The following is a 21497-nucleotide window of genomic DNA, read 5'->3' on the forward strand; positions in this document are numbered from 1 at the left end:
CGATACTCAGATATTGTTTGACACTAAAGTTATTTTCGAATTTGATATTAATTTGCAAGAATATCAATATAAACAGTGTCCTTGTCACCTCCTCCACCTGGCACAGTACTTCAGAGTGCACCATTGCATACAAACAGGCACACAGCTCTTCTCCCCGCTAACACTTGAAGAAATTAACATTCATAACACTGAAGAAAACTTTAAAATAATTTTAAAGAGGTCACCACGGCTCTCATTTCAATGACACTGAAGTATTAGACAGTCATTATAAATGTCACCTTGAAGTCGCACACGTTAACGTTAGGCGTTCAACTGTTAGCAGCTACCCGATAGCCACATTAACCACCTGTTATCATTAACTTAGCGGCTAGCAGACTGCAAATCAAGGATAGAATATTGAGTCATTCCTTCTGTTGTTGCAGGATGAGGTCAAAATCGTCCCAATGGTATCAAAAATGTTATTGGGTATGGAGTATTTTCCTGGGTTCTTTTTGTAGTAGTTTGAAATTCTAGTATCATTATAACCTTACTTACAGTTGTAACTATAATTACATTGTAATTTCAAATAGAATACACTGATATTCAATTTAATTACAGCTGTATTATCGAGTGTTACTTTCTTGTGATTTTTTTCAGATGCACCTTTGCAAACCTAAGCCATGTTGCCATGTTCTTTTAGAGAGAAAAGGCTTTTTCCTGGCAACCCAGGCATACTTTTTCAGTCTTTTACTACTACCTCCTGTCTTTTTGTACTGTCATGAACTTTAACATTTAACCCGCTAATGGAGGGCTGCAGAGTCGAAGATGTAGCACTTTGTTATCAGTTTCTCTAACCACTATATGGTCTGACCTTGGGGTAAATTTGGTGGGATGTCCACTCTTGTTAACACACACTTTGATGTTCCAGACCTGCATACTGAAAACTTCAGCTTTTATTGAAGTGGCCACACTTGTTGATGATCAAATATTAAGTGCATTTCCTTGGAAGTACCTGTTACTGTACCACTGCTGTTACTAACATCAAGGCTTCAGAATATTAGCCATACAAACACAACAATGGTTGTAATGTTGTGATTACACGTGTTTTATGGAGGTTGTAAGCAAGGAAGCAAGGAAGAGAAACAAGCAGAGCTGAATGAGACAGAGGGAAGAGAATCTTAATTACGGCCATAATCTTCACCGATTTCGCGCTCATTTCATTTTATGTGGCAAAGTTGTCGGCTTACATGCGGTGATGAATGGATGGTATGCTCTGTCAGGGAGCTGTAAGGCTTTCAATGCACTTCCTCTATTTCTCCCTCTACATGGGGTGTCTTCTGCTTAATGACTGACTCCAAACAAACACTGGCAGTTGGAGGAGGAGAGGAGGAAGAGTAAAGGAAAAGGTGCAGAAAAATAGAGAGGACAAAGTATGGACATAGATTAAATGAGAATAAATGAGAATGAGGAAGGAAGGGAAATAAGATTGTGATGTTGAACAGGAACAGGAAAAAAGATGATAAAGGGATGCAAATGAAGAGGTCATGGGAAGACAATACAACAAGGAAGTATGTAAAATGTAAGGGGACAAAAAGCAGAGAATAGGATGATGAAAGCAAGGTGGAAGGATGAGTAAGAAGAAAGCAGAAAGGAAAGAAGAAGTGCTGTAGGAACTTTTTTTTAAAAAGATTAGAAAATGACGAGGTTAAAAGGAATCAGGGGTGGAAGTAGGTCGGGAGGAAGAGGTCAATGAAAAGACAGTGAGTCAGGAAAAGAGAACTGTAAATACACAAAGGAGTTGGAAACAGTGGAAGAGGAAAAAATGATAGAAGGAGAGAAGATGCTTACAGAAATGAGGCAAAAGCAGAACGAAACTCAGTGCAAGAAAGGACATAAAAGTTAAAGAAGAAAAAGACAACAAGAGAAGTGAGGGAAGAAACGAAAGAGGAATTATTAACTTCAGCCAACTGGGAAACAAAGCTGAATAGGTCTGCTTCAGTTGTTATTACCCTTTAATTTAGACTTCTAAAAAAAGGAAAAAACACTTACAAAAAAATCTGTTTCAATCTTCATCTTGCATTTAAACTGATATGTTTTACAACTGAACGGTTTATAGAGGTTATAGCTGGGAGGGAGTCCTACAGGTTATTTTTTTCAAGCCAGCAGATGTCACTCTAGAGCGACAGGCGATCCTTTTTACTACAGAAGAGGAAAAAAAAGGACATAAAAAAATCAAATATTAAATGTTCAGGTGTATTTTACAGAACATATTCAAATAAATATTAAAACATTATTTTGTTATTATTTTCTTCATCTGCAAAATTAAAATAAAATAAAATAAATAAATTGAACCGCATTTCCCACAATGCACTGCAAGGTTGGAGGTTATCTGGACATGTGTAGATACCCACAACTGCCGCCTCTTTTTAGTGATAAATTAGAACTTTGCTCTGTTTATTGTGCAACACTTATCTTCCGCGCCGGTGTGTGAGTGCTGCGTGTCCGTTAGCGTCCACTCTGCGTGTATATGAGTGACAGCAACGCAGACGCTGAGCGGAACGACAGTCCTGCTACAGACAACCACCCCGCGCTGCTCGACTGCTGCGGAGGGCTCAACAACGTCGATTATTCCAAGGTAAAAGTGAAGCCGTGTCACAGGAAGTTGTTCCGCGTAACGTAGCTCCGCTTCCCTGAGAAGCTACATTTGTCTCTTGACAGACCGACTGAACTATTGAGCGCTGACCGCCGGAAAACACAGTCGGTACAGTTGGTAATTTCAAAATAAATGCACGACTTTCTTCATTCGGAGAACACGTGTTTACTATGACCAGTACAATGCAGTTTCAGCATAAAACACAGACGTAACAATTCTTGTCTGTTTAATTGAGCCATAACATGTATATTTTGTGACATGCAGGGTATTGTTATGCTCTTATTTTGATTAAAACAGAAGAGGTTATGTAACCGGCGCAGGTTGAAAAATGGAGCAGGGAAAGTGCCATGTTTGCTAGCTATTAAATTGTGCATTTCAAAGATAAGTTCATTATTATTGAAGTAATAATACAAATACCAAGCAGAACATTTTAACATTACATTTTCCATATCCATAAACGAAATATGTCTTAGTAAATTAAAAAAAATGATTAAAGGTTAGGTGTTATTTATTTATATATTATATTTATCTAACTCAGCCCATCATATTTTTATTTACATTTTTAAATGTAATTTTTTTTAAAATTTATTTTCATATTTTAATTTGTGTATGTATCTGTTGATGGCTGGCAACTTTGTGCAGACGTTTAGCTTCATTTCCACACATGACAAATATAAATATATGTAAAGACGAAAAATGCAAAAATGTAATTGTGTAAGCTGTTAGCCTACAGAATCTTGTGAGCATGTAATATCTTATCTGCTGCATATATCTCAACAAAGTAATGCTAACCTGTTCAATTTCCCTTTTCACTTTTCTTATCCTTCCAGATAAAAGATTAGCTGTGATTAGCCTTTTTAATTAAAACACACGGTAGTGTGAAGTGTTTTTGCCACCCTTTTGTCCTGCTCCATTAAATCTTGGCAGATATTTACTTACCATTTGCCAGTTTTATTCAGTTTTACCCCTGTAATGTAAGAACCCCTCTTCAGGAGAGGGGTTTGCAAACCCCTCCAAGCTCTTGTAATCCAGACCATTCCTTTAGCAAAGCCTTCAGGCTGAAAAGAAGTAAATTTTATGTAGTCACGATGCTGTCATGAAGTCTGCAGATCTTTCCTGTTGACTAACTGCAAAATGGCTCACAGTACTTTTGGCTATAATTCCCTTTTGGTGCTGACACTGTGAAGAACACGGAAGACACCCAAAGTAAACAGAGGGCATTAGCCTAAGGACGGATTTTATTGCTTTCCATCACTGGCGGCAGTGGATATAAAGTGGAAAACCACACAGAGGAGCCTACTGTTTTTGAAAGAAATCTTATCGCTGTTGCTGCACTTCATAAAAATTAATTAATTAAGTAATCTTTACACCCTTCAGCGTGTTTCACTGTGTGATCTGTGATTATTTTGCTCCTGCTTATTCAATATCAAAGCGCTGTACGAAAGCTTTTGATATAGCATGACTACGCGGTAACTGGCCAGTTCAAACCATAAGTCAAGGACACTTTGGTCAGATTAGGGAAGATGGTTGTATAATGTGTAATAGACTGTATATGAAAGATGAGCTGAAAATTGTTTTGTAGACTTTGCTTGGAATTGGCCGGTAGAGCCAGGGCCTTGTCATCTAATGCTAGTTCTGGCTAGTTAGCTTGGTTAACAAGGTGCATCTGCTATTTATTGTCATGTTATATGGAATGGATGTGACCTTAATTGACAAGTCAATTTTTTGTTTCTCTTATTTTCCCGTGGTTATTTCTTTCAGATGGACTTGACGCTGTTGGAAGCCTTCCTAAAACACATTCATGTTTACGACTCCCGCTTGTGTATTGCTGTGATTGCCATCCTTTTTAACCCTTTATTTTGGAATGTGGTAAGTGCTGCTCTAGATTGTATTAGAGCTTTTTTTTTTAGCTACTAAAAAAGAGTGTATATTAGTTTTAATGTGTGTACTTCTCATCCTGTGCAATCAAAACCTTATTCTTCCATTGCCAAAAAGAGCAATTGTTTTCCAATAAATTTTTGTTAGACTTTTCGATTTGAAACCTGTGACGGTTACCTTCAAACAGCAAAAGTCAATACTTAAAAAAAATAAAATAAAAATCGAACCAAACAGTTGGATTGGAGGCCTGTTATTGCAAATAGGATTTGTAGCTTCCAAGATGGCTTCAGTGTTAATTCTGCATTTTTTAGCATAACAAATGTAGGTCATCAGCATACGAGTTATCAGGTTGAGATCTGAACTTTAACAGGGTCATTAACACTGCCTCAAACCATGACACAGCCTCCATTGTTTTACAGATGCCTTTAGACACTCACTGTTGTCTCTCTTTTTTGTCTTCTTCCAAGTCAAAAGAAGCCACAGATTTTGTTTTGTAATTTGGCGTACTTCAGCCTTTTCTCCATGTTTCCCTTTCTTAAAAATGGTTCCTTAACAGCCACTCTGATGACCATTTCTGATGAGCCTTTAGTGAACAGTAGGTGGAGGGGCAGATGCAGCCCTCAGGTCTTGTGTCATATCTTTGCTGTTTATTTTCCTATTTGTTAATGATAGGACTTTTATGTATTATTAATCTGCTGTAAATGGTTTTCTTTTGCCCTCCCTGTTCTTCCTTTGCCCTCCACATGTCCACTTTCTTCACGTTTTTAAGGACTAACTGCACAGCATGCTGAGATATGTCATGTTTTTGGCTAATAGCAGTATGGGAGTCAACGTGTTGGAGATTAGTAACTAAGGAAGAGTCTGCATTCATATTTTTAGTCCTTTACATCATCAGAGGGTAAAGACTCATTACATAAACTTTTACGTGACGCTCCACAGATGCTCCAGGTATCAAGTGCAGGCATAAGTGCGCACGTCTTTCCCACTGATGGTAGTTATTGAGACAATTAAGTCAACACTGTGGTCTAATTATATCTGCAAGTCTACATAATACTGTAAATACAACATTATGTTACATAAAGCCAACTCAACATATTAATATCTAAAGTACGTAAGCATTAGTTAGATTAAAAAACATGCATATATATCTATACATCTTTAATTAAAACTTCACAAGAGGTCAAACAGATATATTGCATTTTCATATGTCTCATTGGCTCCAGCAGCCTTCATTTACTCTATGATGCTGCTGCTTAACTTTCATAATAACAATAATAATAATAAATTACTCTGCAGTGGAATTATTCTCTGAAATTGGCCTAATTTAACTAGAGTTTCACTGCTCCAACTGGTTCATGTGTCGGGTTTCGAAATTCATTTAATTAACCTTTTAATGATGACTCACTTGGCCATTTAATCTATCCACCATAACACCTGCACAGCCCAGCAAGAAGCCCCAGCATGTTTGTCTTATGCAAGGAGAAGCCAATTATCTGCATTTAAGTAAATGTCACTGAGGTACTCATTTCAAATCATCCTGTTTCAGCGTTATGATGCAATAGAAGCTTTAAGTGGCTATAATGTGAGACAAACAGCGTTAGGATTTGCTCATATAGAAAGGTTATCAAACTTTTCACTTTTTTATTATCTCCTCTGTTTGAGCTACAGCGCGGTAATTGTCAAAGTTGTGACTACTCTGGATGGAGGTTTAATTAGATTTTATTGGAATATTATCTTGTTAAAGAGTGACTCAACACATTTGGGATGGATGGTGTTATTCTCTACCCCAACATCAGGCTAAAGGAACTGCCAGTGGGATTTTAAGAAGAAATGACAATCCCTTTGTTGTCACCTAAAGAATAAGGAAGATGATTGTACAGACTGATTTGATAGAAGGTAGTGGAAAAGTAAATGTTACACTCCCAGTTCACTTTTTCTTTTTGTGAATTAATATAATAGATGAGTTATGGAGGTATTTTGCAGCTAATAATGCTAGAGGATGTTTGGATTAGATAAGTTTCCTCTTGCTAACTGATCCAATAGATGCATTTCCAAGAAATATTTGACTGTTAAATTGATTGACAATTTTACAGGTTTTTTTTCTTGTTTTGTTTTTGTTACCAACTAGCTGCTAACTTTGAATTTAATTTAGCTGTTAGGAAAAAGTTTGCTACAATGAGAACAGCATGAATAATAATTAAAGAGGTGAAATGTGATGTAACACCAGTTTGAGAATTTCTACTTTGAAGGTAGTTTATTGTATTTTATCCATTATAATCTATGTGCCAGAAGTGGCCATTTCTAGATGGGATGTTTCTGCTTTGGGTTAGCCGTCTTATGAATGTATAAAGACACAAATATGTATAATGATACAGTGAAGTAATATTATACATATAAACATGCCAGAATTTATTTTTTGTGTTGTTTTGGTAGCTGCCATTTTTTTTTTAAGTGTATTTGCATCTACACGTTTAATTCAGTTTCTGACAAGTTTTATTAAAGCAGGCTACCTGATGAAAGCGTCATCCACTAGTGGCAACCTAAGGCTGGTTAACAAAGGCACCAGTGCATCAGCATTGCACCCTAACCCTTGATAAGGAGCGTGGCCACTTTGACTGACATAGCCTAGACAGCATCTATTACTTCAAATTATCAAGCTAGACCTCAATGGTTAGTTTTTGTGCCGTTGGTGCCTTTGGGGGCATTTTAAATAGATTCTCTGACAACATAATGGCCTTCTGTGTTGTAAACACCAGCACTACATACAGTCCAATAACTTTAACCAACCTTTAACCAAAGTTGCAATCTGGCACGTGTGATATTATTTATATGCTATTAGCATATAATATTTTTAGACTACTTAATTTATTTTAACACAGTCAAAGTAAAAATGTACCCTAGAGATGTTGTAGCCTGAATTATCTCTAAGAAGGATGAGCATTTAATTGGAAAGCTTCCAACACTCTCATACTTCAAAGTTGCCAGTCTACTTTATTATTAGTGAGCAAGGACATGAAGCTACTTTTGCTTTAACAGCTGCAGTGTGAGGTACACGGTGCCCTGTTAGTTGTTTAACACAACAGGAGATGGTTGAATTGACAGGAGAGTCTGTAAAAGCAAAAGCGTCTGAGCTGAAGATGTTTTGCAGTTTGGAACGACCCAGTAATTATCCTGTGGTCTGTCTACTGTCTGCAGATTTTTTTAGGTGACAGAATTTACAGTAGGTCACAGTCACACTGCATTGTGACAAAAGAAATACTTATAAGAACGCAAATTGTTTCCTGCTGCACATTCAGAGGGAGCCTAAATGTCCGGGTAAGACTAAAGGCAACTGAAGAACAGTTTGGAAGACATTCCCAGCCCTCTTTTGGCTTTGGGACCAAATTCTTTAGATGTGATCTCCTAAGAAGACATTTCTATTCTGTTTGAGTATGTCAGGAAAATAAGGACAGTCCTTCTTTCTGCACACTTACATTTTATTACCAAACTGACTGACAAAAATGCTGATGGTTATTTAAAATTTCATTTTTTATGTGTAGGTTTTTTTAATAAGTCTAGTTTGGACCAGACATTTCAAAATACTTCAGAAATCACTGTCTGTGAACACAGTTTATGCAGATAACATGATCTAGAAACCTGCCATCTTCTCTGGGCTGAAGCTCATTTAAGACGGACTGAGGCAAAGTGGAAAACTGTTCTTTGGTCAGATTAATTGAAATTGTCTTTTGGGAAACATGAAAGAGGGGAGCGGCTAGTCCGCTTGTTATCAGTAATTTGTTTACAGACTACATCTCTGATGGTGCATAAATGCTTATAGAATAACCAGATTGCTCATCTAGAAAGGAATCATCAATGCTTAAAGGTATGAAAACCTTTTAGGTGAACCCCAACTATTTACCTGTTTTTCATATTCAAGTGTGAAAATTGTGTAAAGTATTTCCTTCCATTATCTGGTTTTATTTTCACTTCTGAAAAGCACCAAATGCACAAATATCATTCATATCAACCACTTAATTTCACAGGAAAAATTTGCACGGCTAATTTTATTCTTTTTTCTTCACATGTAAATTAACAGATCACTGTGTCTGACAGCAAGTGCTCAAAGTGTGCACCAGTACAGGAAATACAATAGTAGCATTTTACCTCAGACACACAATTAAACGCTGGTCCAACAATGTGGGTGTCCTTCTTTTTCAGCATGTGAAGATATAAACTAATCTGAACTAAGTTATAAATAACTTTATTTAAAAAGTACTGCCATATTTTTAGATTTGTCTTAGGGAAAGGTATCATAAATAGTTAAATGAACTGGGAGAAAATCACCTTTCTATATATAAAGCAACATGTAACTGAAATGTTCTATCAGGAGGTGAGAGACATTCTGTAGAAGTTGTTATAGAGTGCTAAAAAAATCAGTATTTCCTGGTCACACAGCTTTTTATTAGAAAACTCCAGGTACCTATTAAAAGTCTCAGCATAGAGGTATAAGTCTGCAGTGAGGTACTACTGAATACGTGCACCCACACGTGGTTCGACCTGTAAAAAAGCAATCGCAGCTTGGCAGGTACCAGTCAGGAAGCTTTATCCCATTTGCACTCAAACTTTACACAAATAAAGAAAAGCTGTTTTTTATCACCATATGAGGCCACGCTATGCTAGTGTTTCCAAATCGTGTTTCTTATGCAACAAAATATCCCTGAACTGTTCCAACGTTTATACTGAATCGGATGATGTAACTAAAATGAGATGAAGCACAGAGCAGCTGCCCTGTTACAACGTGAAGTCGAGGCGCGCTTCAGTTAATCTTCAAATTAAACATCGTAATGGTGTTTAAAATGCAAGGTTGGTTAACTGCTCTACATCAGGAGGAAAAACACAAACATATCAGGATGTCCAACCTTCTACCTTTGGTCAAACACAAATCGGAGGCTGTTGCTAACACATGCTCAACAAACATGATAAAAACAGACTTGATTTTTGCAGAAACCAGCAAATAATACTAGAGTTGCCATCTTCTAATGGCTACTATTGATAAAACTTCATATTGGAATGTAGAAGTTGTCCCACGCATGTCAGAGAGAAACCCCCCTACCGTATGTCAAACCAGTGATTTATAACCATGATAAATATCATAAAACTATGATATTTTACAACTCTGTAACAATCAATAATCATATGATCAAAAAAAATGATCATCAATCTAAACCAAACCGTGAAGATAGCTGTAGAAACTGACTGTTATAACTCTCAACATTTGAACCAAAAATGTCACATTTGTATTCATCAGTCTATTAGACCCGTTGCCACTGATTGGGTGTAATTTGACATACTTCAGCCTTTTCTCCCAAGTACCTTTGCTGTAACAACCTTTCCCCTGAACCGTCTCTGCTGATGCTTCAGCGAACAGTAGATGGATTTTTTTCTTTCTCATTTCCTAAGACATGACTTTCAGATACTGTTCACCTGATACTTTTTCTTTTTATGCCTCCACTTGTCCAGTTTTCTCACATTTTTAAAATCACACTGCATACCATGCTGACATACGCCAAGTTTTTGGCTAATTGCTCTATAGCATTAACCTTACTAGCTAAAAAAAAAAATAACAACACTATTTTAGGCTTGTTGAATTGTTATCTCATTATCTTTGGCATTTTTCATAGATTCAGATAGTGTTTTTGTGATAGGCTGTTACTAACAAAGTACCCAAAGATACAATCTAAAATGGGTTGTCAGTTAGGTGCAGGTTTATAACCTTGAATGATTAACCCTTTAGAGCCGGTCGGAGCGGGCACGCTCTGTTTTGCGTAACTATTTTTAAATCCCGGTAGCTCTGCAACCACGTAAGCTAGCGCAATAATTTTTTTTTGCATATGAAACCGGAGGAGTTGTACTTACATCTTATGCCATCAGCTTGTCCTAGGTCACAGTTTCCTTCCACATATAGCTTTGCAAAAACTGCATAAAAAGCACTTGCAGCAACAAAAACACAATATTCCAGAAACACGCTTCGCCGATCCGATCAGCTGTTCATAACACTTCCTACGTCCATCAGCGTGAACTGTCGCATGTCCACCATGAGCTGCCCGAAACCGGAAGTGACGTCATTTTGCGGAAATGTAGTTTTTTACGATCGGGGCCTTATGAGCCCATACTTGTGTTTTTAAAAGTTATGTTTGAGTTTATGACTTTCTGTGTCGTTTCTGGGATGCTTAGGACTCATATTGCACTGCTGGAAATAGTTTATTTTGATGCATATGCTGTTATTTTGCAAATTTGCATTATAATATTTATTTTTGTTTTTCCTGCAGTATATGAAAATTGGTGTATTTCAAAAATAAAACTATGAAGACACTCAAAATAAATTTCCTGTGGTGGGAAACTAGTTTGTGCAACTTTTTTGTATTTACAGTTTTGAGGGATAAGCCTCTTAAATTTCTCTAACTCGAAATATATGTTAAAAAAAACAAAAACGATTTTCAATTTTTTTTGTAGTTTATTGCACTTTTTTGCAATTTATGTAATTACTATGCACCTAATGCAGATATATTATTAAAATTTGGGCTATAATGGTTGTATTGATGTATAGCAACTTGAAATACTCCCAAAAATGGCACCACAGCATGTAAAAATGTAATATAAGCTCTGGCGGACTTGGTTCTGTGGTAGGTCTTAAAGGGTTAATAAGTCAGTGTTAAGTGGCTTGAAAAACTAGAGGATGTCTTTGAAAATGGTCAAGTACAAGAGCTGTACTAAAAATGAATGAAAAAGCAACCAGTATCCAAAGAAAACCTATAAAAGACCCCCGGAAAGCCTGGAGGATTGCTGTTCAAAGCCACTTTTAAAAATTACAAAAATTTTCTGGATCCTTGGAAGCAAAATGCGAACAGATTACTTTTTCACAGTACTATATTATTGTACTGAATGCTAAAACGAAGTACCACATATCTCTTTTCATGGTAAAGGTTGCTATCCTTGCTGTAAACCATAATCAGTAAGTCTGCGACTGCAGGAATGACAGTGTAAAGTTTCACCTGAACAAGTGCGTGTGTCAGAGTGCTGTGAGTAATTCTACCAGGATGACTCATACTTGAGGTGAAATCACAAAAGAAGGGGTGCAAATGAAAGGAGAAAAAAAATACTGGTAAAGCAGCAAAAACAATCCTCCTACTTCTTAAAGTAATTCTTCATAATGTCTATTATATAACCTGTAAAGTAATAGAGCATTAAATCCATAAAAAGGATCATGACGCTCACGTGATAGTTGAACTTGAAATACTCTGCCGATCACAACCGATTCCTCCCTCGAGAATGCTGCAGCCACGGTCAGACATCATCTTTTTAAGACATTTAATGTTTTGATTGAAGAAACCCAATCAAAACAGAGTTTTTCCAGAGTTGAAATTGCTGTAATGAATGTTGCTTCAGCAACCACTTTGAAGCATTGAAATATTCAGGATCATGCCCAAATGTTAACAATTTTATCTGTCTCTAAAACAGACCCCGCTGCAGCCATGTTTTCTCTTTCTTTAGTCCCGTGTGTTTAATTCATGACACATCCAGTGCCAGGAAATTGACTTAAAGAAAGAACTCAGCAGGGCCAGGAGGGCAGTGTGCCAGAGTGAGGCTGTGACACATTGACCTTGTTATGAAAGGAGGATAATCCTGAGCTTTAGGCCCCAGAAATCAGCCTGTGGTTGCACCGATTCTGGGCATGGTACACTTTGTGTGTAAGGAATGAATCTCTGCAGGCATTACTGACCTCAGCAACACCTGCACAGTGTGGGCTTTGAGCCTGTGTGTGTATGTAGGTGGTCTATATACTGACTCAGGTACCCTGTCTGAGAGCCGGAAGACGGCAATATATCTCTGCCAGTCCAGATATTGCACCTGCAGTTTGTATAGAAAACTTGAATATGCTCTTAACTGCAGTGCAACACTGACTGTGATGATTGCTAATTAGCATTACATTGGAATTTTTTAATTACTCATGATTTTTACATGTGAATCATCTCTTATAATCAAGTTGTATTGATTGCATAGACATGCATGGTGTAATTTCTGAAAGCCTTGGATGTAGTGTTAAATGATGGGTGTGCTTTTTAGGAGCTAGAATGTGCTTAATCAGAATCAGAATCAGAATCAGAATGGGTTTATTGCCAGATGTTGAGGTTTACAACATTAGGAAATTGCTGCGGTGCTTCAGTGCAGACAATAAGAATTAAAGTGCTATGTAGAAAGAAAGATATGTGCATGAGATATACATGAGATATATACATGAGAATAAGAATTATGAGTGCTACGTAGAAAGATATATACATGAGTGCAGGTGGTGATCAGTGCCAAACATATATACATGAGAATAAGAATTATGAGTGCTACGTAGAAAGATATATACATGAGTGCAGGTGGTGATCAGTGCCAGACATGAAATGATGCAGTAACACAGCGTAGGGTCATGTGTTAGTGGCGGGGACAGTCATGTGGTTATTGTTCATGTGTCCAACAGCAGAGGGGAAGAAACTGTTCTTGTGGCGAGAGGTTCTGGTGCGAATGGACCGGAGCCTCCTGCCTGAGGGGAGCAGGTCAAACAGACTGTGTACAGGGTGAGAAGGGTCAGCTGAGATCCGGGCTGCACGCCGCAGTGTCCTGGAGGTGTACAGGTCCTGCAGAGATGGGAGTCTGCAGCCAATCACCTTCTCAGCAGAGCGCACAACACGCTGCAGTCTCTGTTTGTCCCTGATAGTGGCTCCAGCGTACCACACGGTGATGGAGGAGGTGAGGATGGACTCGATGATTGCAGTGTAGAATTGCATCATCGTCCGTGTTGGCAGGTTGAATTTCTTCAGCTGCCTCAGGAAGTACATCCTCTGCTGGGCTTTCTTGATGACGGAGGTGATGGTGGGCTCCCACTTCAGGTCCTGGGTGATGGTGGTACCCAGGAAGCGGAATGAGTCCACAGAGGTGATGGGGGTGTCAGTCAGGATGATGGGGGGGAGTGGGGCTGTGTGCTTCCTGAAGTCCACAATAATCTCCACTGTCTTCTGGGCATTCAGCACCAGGTTGTTGTGGCTGCACCAAGACACCAGACGTTCAACCTCCCTCCTGTAGGCAGACTCATCCCCGTCAGAGATGAGCCCAATAACGGTGGTGTCATCTGCGAACTAATTGTCCTGTGTGTAAGCTTTATAATCTGTGACATTTTTACAGTCATACCACTTCAATCAAACAGTGTTTCAAAAAGTGTTAATTTTGTTGACCAATAATTTTCATCATAGTTTTTTTTTTTTGATGAAAACAAGATGAAAACTAAATAAAACCTAATGCACGAGGAGTATGATGAAATGTATTGACACTTTCATCAATCTCTTTGTGCAGTAAAGCCAGACTACTATAATCTGATGATGATTAGCCGACTAAAACTGAAAGAATTCAGATTCTTGAATTATAACTGAAACTAAATGACATTTCAGTCAAAAGACTATGAATAAAACTAAATCAAAATTAACTTTCAAAATTACACTGGTTTGAAGAAATTTGTACAAAAAATAGTAATTGTTTTGTGTTGGGTAGCACCACTTAAAGTACTAGATTTTTACTTTTTTTTTTTAAGAGAGATCCAGATCAGATGATTTGTTTTTGTTCTCTTACATCTCTCAGTAGATTCGTCATCAACCACCATTCCACATAGTGTTATATCTCTGCTTTTCTGCTCTACTCTTACTTTTTGCTCTCTCATCCACACTGCCCCATCTGCATAACCACTAAGGCATTGATGACGGAAAGACTCAAGTAATTCATATTAGCCTGTCATTCCTGTACCTCAAAGTTTTTAGTTGAAACTAGAGATGGCACGATACCACTTTTTTATGTCCAATACTGATATCATAAATTTGGATATCGGCCGATACCGATATGAATCCGATATAGTGTTTTTTTAATCAATAAAACTGTTTTTTAATATCTTGCTGCATTTTGTATAAGTTCATACTCAAATTCAAGCAAAAAAAAAACCCACTAAAGCTATTCTGTTATACCTGTATGCAAAAAATACACTACACCCAAAATATTTCATAGTTCAGCAATACTGATCAATCTAATAAACTTAAACCTACTCTATCCTCCCTATTCTGGTATTTTAAAGAGTAAGCAACCTAACTAATAGGGTTGCAAACTCCCAGCAAAAAAAAAAAAAGGGAACCACCCTCCACCTCATGATGTCTTATCGACGTAATCAACTTTAATTTGATGCAGTGTGAAAAAAATGCACAGAAATAAATTATTTTTCAAGAATAATTAAATAGATTCAACATCTTTCTTCAACAGAACTGCAGACTGCACAGATGGTACCTTCCCAAAGGAAAAAGTACTATAGCTTACTAGGGTATATTAGACTTAATAGTTACTATATACAGTAATGGACTTCTATACATTTTACATCAGATTAAAACTTTGGGTGTAAGATTCAGATAATTATTTATTAAAAGCTAGACATTTTAAATGAGAATAAGAAAGAAAAGTATGTCTCTGTGCCTCTTTTCCCTGTTAATGCCCTATCGGCCCCCCTGGCTAAATTTTGCTACATCCGCCCCTGCACAGTTACCAGCCGTCAGCTAGAAAAGGATCCTGGTGTAGAAAGTAATAATAAATTAATTCTAACAACAGCTTATCAAGCTTAAACATGCTGCTGTTGTTCACCCGCTGGTTTCCTCTTTCTGGCGCAAAGTGGGCGATAAACAAACAAGAGAGACGGACTTGCGACGGAAAAGCCGAACAGCTGATCATTAATCAGTTTCATGATTGAAGTAGCAGCAGGAGAGGGAGAGAGAGAGAAGAGGCAGTCGCTCCATATATCGGTTGTTAAGCTTAACGCTGGAATGCTTTACAAACATTCAGAGATGAACTTACACACTTGCTTTACTTCTCTCTGGGATAACTTCCTCGGAGATGAAATGGTAGCGAGGCTCCGAATGCTCAACCAGACAACAGGCCTTGCACTCTACAGCCGCTCTATCACGTGATGCATACTGCTCCGATGTGCTATGAGCGGTTATGAGCAGAGTTAAGCCATGTCACAAGTTTTGTGAGGTGCTTTTTTTTTTTTAATATTTAATGGATCGGATTACATTTTTTTTCCCTCTCCGATATCCCATCCAGTAATTTAGGTCAGTATCGGACCGATACCGATACGTAATATCGGATCGGTCCATCTCTAGCTGAAACCTTATACAAACTTTATTATTTCAAAAGAATCGCAGGCAAAGCAGTCAAGTCACGGTTATGCAGTCATGGACAGGTTTGTGTGCCACACTCCTCTTTCTGTTCTCTGCTTACATCCTCTCTTTCTAAAACTAGCACCTAGGTGAAAGAAAAGGGTTGTTGACACGGATATCTTTAAAGCATTATTTTTGTGCCATTTACATTTGCATCTATCATCACTGAAACCCTTGAATGAGTTTCCATGGCAACAGCCATGTACATTATACCATGTGTTTGTGTAGATGACATTTCTGCTCATATTGTAAAACAAATGCTTCATTCGCATTTTGTTTTCATAGAAATCTTTTTTAGGTAGCGTTACATGCATGTTTTCGAGCTATGTATCTAATTCATTGGTAGGAAAGTGGTCAGCTTGTCTTTTCTTGGTTTATCTACCTTGAGCTCACATTCCAGCTAGAATTCACACTTGACTTCAGGCTCTAGGTAAAGAAGGTTTTTATGCAAAGCATGTTCTGATGACCTTAAAAATGTTTGTCTGCAAAACAGTTTGCTTATATTTAGTGGAAAACGGCCTGACAAAGTCTACTTGAACCTGGACAGGGCTCATATAAATGATGTAACACATTGTCTTTGCTGTAAATGACTGATTGCCAGGAGATAGACTGTAAGATTCTGAAGTTTGGAAAAGGAAATATAGATAATGAGGTAACAGAATAAAAAAGCTCTTATTATTAAATTACATTATACGGACAAAGGTTTTGGTCAACACCTCACAATCTCTACAGTCAGGTATCGGTCCCATTGCCATGAGACTCCCACAAAACTTAAGTACCTACCTTGACCCACCTTCACAACTGTTTGTGACACGTACCGCAAACAGTTGGGAAAGAATGGTTCACTCCAAAAAGCTCAAAATAGTGCAGTACTGTAATAGGATGCCACCATTGCACACCAGTGTGTGAAACCTCTTCCCTCCGAGATAATCCAGGATTAACTCTAAGTTTAATTGTTGCAAATGGAAGCATTTAAGAGCAATTCAGTGATGAAACAGCAGACTATGTAAACTTACAGTGTGGAGTCATCAAGTGCCAAGGTAATGCAGTGTAATGTTCTACAGACTCAATAACTACAGAATTCAAAACAGACCACTGCTGGACTCTGGAGCAGGAGAACTGTGTTCTGTAGAGTGATGAATCCTGCTTCCTTACCTGCCTGACTCCACTGTAACATTTGCTGGAGGACAGGTAATGCTATGGGATTGTTTTACTGGGGTGGCCCCGCAGAGCCAATGAAGATAAAGCTTAGTCCTTCACCATTAGAGAATTCTGTGCTCCCGACATTATGGGAGTAATGACCTGTACCAAATGCAGTGAGTGCTCACACTTAGCATTATTATTATTATTATTATTATTATTATTATTATTATTATTATTATTCGTTTATTGTTATTGTCACCACAAGTACCTGCTGTACTGATTCTACCTACCTACCAGTGTTTTAGCTTCTATTTGTGACTGACCTGCTCTATGACTACCACATATTTTTTAGTCCTCCATCTGTCCTTTTGTTCTCACTTTCCATTTCCTTTGGCACTTGAATGATATCAAAAGAGGAGCAGATACACGTGCCCTATTGAGAGACCTTAAAAGAAAGTAAATCCTCTTTTAGTTCTAAGGTTTTATAAATCAGAACATAATAAAATAATTTCTGGTCCATAGCAGAATGAACAATAACACCAAAAGGTCATACCAATGTTCAGACAATTTGCAAAAAACCCAAGAACTACATACAATACAATTTTCTTTATATAGCACATTTAAAAACCAAAGGTATACCAAAGAAGTAATTAAGAGCAATAACAGATACAAATAGATACAAATATAGTGACAGGTGGGAGACATAACTAACCAGTAATACACCAGGTACAGTAGGCACAAGCCAAAAGGCTTAAGGTTAAATCATTATAAACATTAATCAGAGCAAAAAGATCAATTACAGTACACTTACAAATGCAGGCTCTAGGAAGCAGGGAAGGCTAGGCTAAATAAACAAGTTTTTAATCAAGATTTAAAAGATTGAATTGAATCAGATGTGCAAATAGCTTGAGGCAGACTATTCCACAGTTAGGGTGCAATGAAGGCGAATGCGCGGTCACCTCTGGTCTTAAGCCGAGATCTAGGTCACACCAGGAGCATTTGACCTGCTGATATAAGCGCTCTCCTGGGGGTATAAAAGCTGAGAACAGTAAGATAGATGAGCGCGGTATTATTTATGATTAGGGATGGGTATCGTTTAGGTTTTATCCGATACTGGTGCCAAACCGGTACTTTTGAAACGGTGCTTAAAGAATGGAGAACACAAAATTGGTCCAAAAACCTCTCATGTTCAGCTGTTTTTTTGTAAAAAGATAACAAGCTTAGCCTTTTCTGCAGCTATAGGGGATTTATGGCATCACTCTTGGCTGGAAGCAGTGCTTAAACAATGGAAAAAACACAAACTTTGTCCAAAAACCTCTCATGTTTAGCTGTTTAACTGCAAACAAGAAGACAGCCGCATGTAGCTATGATGATATTTGCTAGTTCACCTTACATGCATTAATTTAATAACGTGGTTAGCCTACTCAACGTAAATTACATACGAACAACATTAAGCTACTCACGCAGAGAAGAACGGCTGCTGCTGCATCATCATCCTCATCATTTCTGCTACACTGGCAGGGCTACGGGCCAGGACTCTACTCTTCGTGTTTTTGGGGATGTTGCTAACTCCGGGTCTGATAACAGGCAACCCACGCACAGTAGATATGCTCGGTGTGAGGTCTCGCAGCAAGCTATCAAATACGGCACATTTCTCAGCTTTTAAAAAAAACGCTATGCGTCGCCAGGTGTTTCATCGGATTTGAGGTGTTACCTCCTTTGACAGTATCACAGTATCAGCTTAAAGCACTTGTTGCAGGCTGCTGAGTTTGCATATTTTGCTGTGAAGTACAGCCAGACTTTTGACCGCTTCGCCTTGGTCATTTTTAATCTGTAGCTCTGCTCTAAAAGAACGTACGTACCTGGCCCCGCCTACTATCCTCGGAAACGTAAAATGATTGGCTAGAATCTAAAGTGTATGACATCTCAGGAAAAAAAAGCACTGAAATAAAGCACCGAAATGTGCGCTGCTTTTCGGTCTGGTTACTACCGTTTATGTCAGAACCGATACCGTTACCCATCCCTATTTATGATTTTAAAAGTGAGCAATACGATTTTAAAATCAATGCGATATTTAATGGGGAGCCAGTGCAGGTCGGAAAGAACTTGAGTAATAGACTCAAACCTACCACTCCCAGTTAAGAGATGCGCAGCAGCATTTTGAACTAGCTGCAGTTAGTTAGTTAGAATTACAGTAATCAAATCTGGATGTAACAAAGGCATGGATACGTTTTTTTAAGATCCATAAGTGGTATATAGGGCTTGGCCTTAGAGATTAGACATAATTGATAGAATCTAGATTTAACTACATATCAGACTCTACAAGCTTCAGTCAATGTGTTAAATGCTGAAGTTTGTGACAGTACAATTAGGAAAAGACTGAGTAGGTATGGCATGTTGGAAGAGTTTCTGGGCGAATGTCTCTTCTCTCAAAAAGAACATGGCATGTCAACACAAACGCCTCATACCAACTGTGAAGCATGGTGGTGGAGGGGTGATAATTTGGGCTTCGAGTCAACCATTAACTCCTCTGTACACCAGAGAGTCAAATGTGAGGCCATCTGGATGATGGCTAAAGCCTGGCTGACATAACTGAAACCTTCAGACATCCACCTGGTTGAATTTTGTGTCATGACCTTAGGAGAGCTGTGTATAAACAAATGGGCTATAATTTCTATGCAACAATGTGAGAGACTGGTAAGTGATTAATAATTAATCACTTATCAGGCATTAATAATTATATCTCCATTAGTACCCTTTACATTATTGTTGCTAATTTTTCTACGATAAAATGAAATGAACACGTCCGATACAACTCACCATTTAGTTCAATGAAACAAGGACAAAGAAAAAGGAATACCCCCCTGTTTGTAATCAATCACCTGACTGCACTGAGTGTTATCAGCGTGAATATGGATATTTTCTTTTTCAGAATCAGAATACTTTATTAATCCTTAAAGAAGTTATGTGGGTTACAGTTGCTCCAAGACAGTAACAGTAACAGACTAAACTAATTAAATAATACAATATGTTAGAGTTTACAAATGTAAGAAATAGCACTAATATATAAAAATCACGCAATCATAAATCTCAAGAATATTACAGACTTCACGTGAGTGGGCATTTATCTGAGAGAAAAATTTCGATTACAAATGACATTTGAGACTGACCAAGAATCTGAATCTGAAAGCTGAGATTTGAAGTAATGTGGATGTAGTAGCAAAATCCTGGGACGAATACATCAAGTATAGTACATACAGTTTTGTTTATTTCAAAGCCAGTCACTGAAAGTGATCCTAAGATAGAAGCTATTACATGGTGTTTCAGCCTCCAGTTTTGACTGCCCCACTCTGTGGCTGCCACTTATTTTTCTGTATTAAGCTACATCTTTGAGCCTTTCCCTCTTTAGTCCTCCTGCACCTGACCTTTTCTTCTTCGTTTCTAAGGTCCTTGAATATTATCAGCAGAGAAACGGATACAGACATGTACGTGTGTTTTAGGAGTTCATACCCATACGTCAGTGCACTGAACTGTGACAAGAGTCTGCTAGGACATGAAGTCCAAAGTGGGACCAAGAGAGTTGCTGTTGTGCGGATTTTGAGAGGTTCTTGCTATTTTATTAACAGTCAAGTTGAGGAGGCCGAAACAAACCTCAGACATTTCCCAGATAAACTCACGCTCACCAACAAAAGTAACAGCATTCATATCAGCTTGTTTAAAGATGACATTGGTAGGATTGACATTTTGTTTAGCTAATCTCAAACTCTTTGCTATCTTTAGTAACTATATACTATCACTAGTATAAAACCCTGAACTGATACCATATCAGTTTTGTCCCGTCATTAGTTATGTCAAAGCCAGTGCACAATTGTTCCATTCTGAAAGGACACCATAGTAGTTATAGTAGTAATAAATTCAAAATAGGTTTTAAATATGGGTACTAAGCATTAGTATGGTGTAATATGGTAAAAATATGTTACAAGTAATGTTTTTTTAAGGTAATTGAAATGGAATGGTAGTTCTTGAACAACAGTTCAAATGTAATTTATGACTCTTTATGGCAGGACTGTACACCCCATCACAATAAATGGGGAAATCTAAAACTTATTTGGCCACCTATGGCACTATTTAGCAGATTATTGGATAAGAAATCAGTAAATATAATAAAGTTATAAAGTAAATAACTTTTGGTTTAGTTTTAGTAAATGTTGATTTTGATGAATAAATATGTATTGTTTTGTATTTTAAAAAAGTAATGGCACAAACATATCGAGTACAGTTCTCCCCTCAAAAATAGAGGTTGGTCTTAGTGGAAAAAATAATTATGCCACTAGCACATGCATTATTAATCCCACTGTATGTGAAGATAAAACTGCTAGAGCAAACAGCATATTAATAGTCATGTGAGCTTCTCTCTACATATTAAGATGACCCAGTGACCTACATTTGAGGAAACAAAGGGCTTATCAGCTAATGCTGTCAGCAGAGGTCGGGGGGGAAACAAAAATGATGACAACTAGAGACTCTCGAGTTTAGGACCACACCCTTTTCAGCAATATTCTGTGAATTCGCTT

The 21497-nt window shown here is 37.8% G+C and overlaps 1 protein-coding gene across 1 annotated transcript in view; it reads left to right on the forward strand.

Moving 5' to 3' along the window:
- The first annotated feature begins 2347 nt into the window (after window positions 1-2347).
- pemt (phosphatidylethanolamine N-methyltransferase) overlaps window positions 2348-21497 on the forward strand; it is a 79904-nt gene continuing 60754 nt past the window's right edge. The window contains exons 1-2 of the mRNA XM_085415746.1: window positions 2348-2614; window positions 4394-4501. Of these exons, the coding sequence (XP_085271872.1) occupies window positions 2507-2614; window positions 4394-4501 (216 nt within the window). The 5' untranslated portion in view covers window positions 2348-2506. The remainder of the gene's footprint in view (window positions 2615-4393; window positions 4502-21497) is intronic.

The sequence above is a fragment of the Rhamphochromis longiceps genome, linkage group LG8 (assembly GCF_057381845.1).
Source record: "Rhamphochromis longiceps isolate RC_006_pf linkage group LG8, R_longiceps_female_GT1.1, whole genome shotgun sequence".
NCBI lineage: Eukaryota > Metazoa > Chordata > Actinopteri > Cichliformes > Cichlidae > Rhamphochromis > Rhamphochromis longiceps.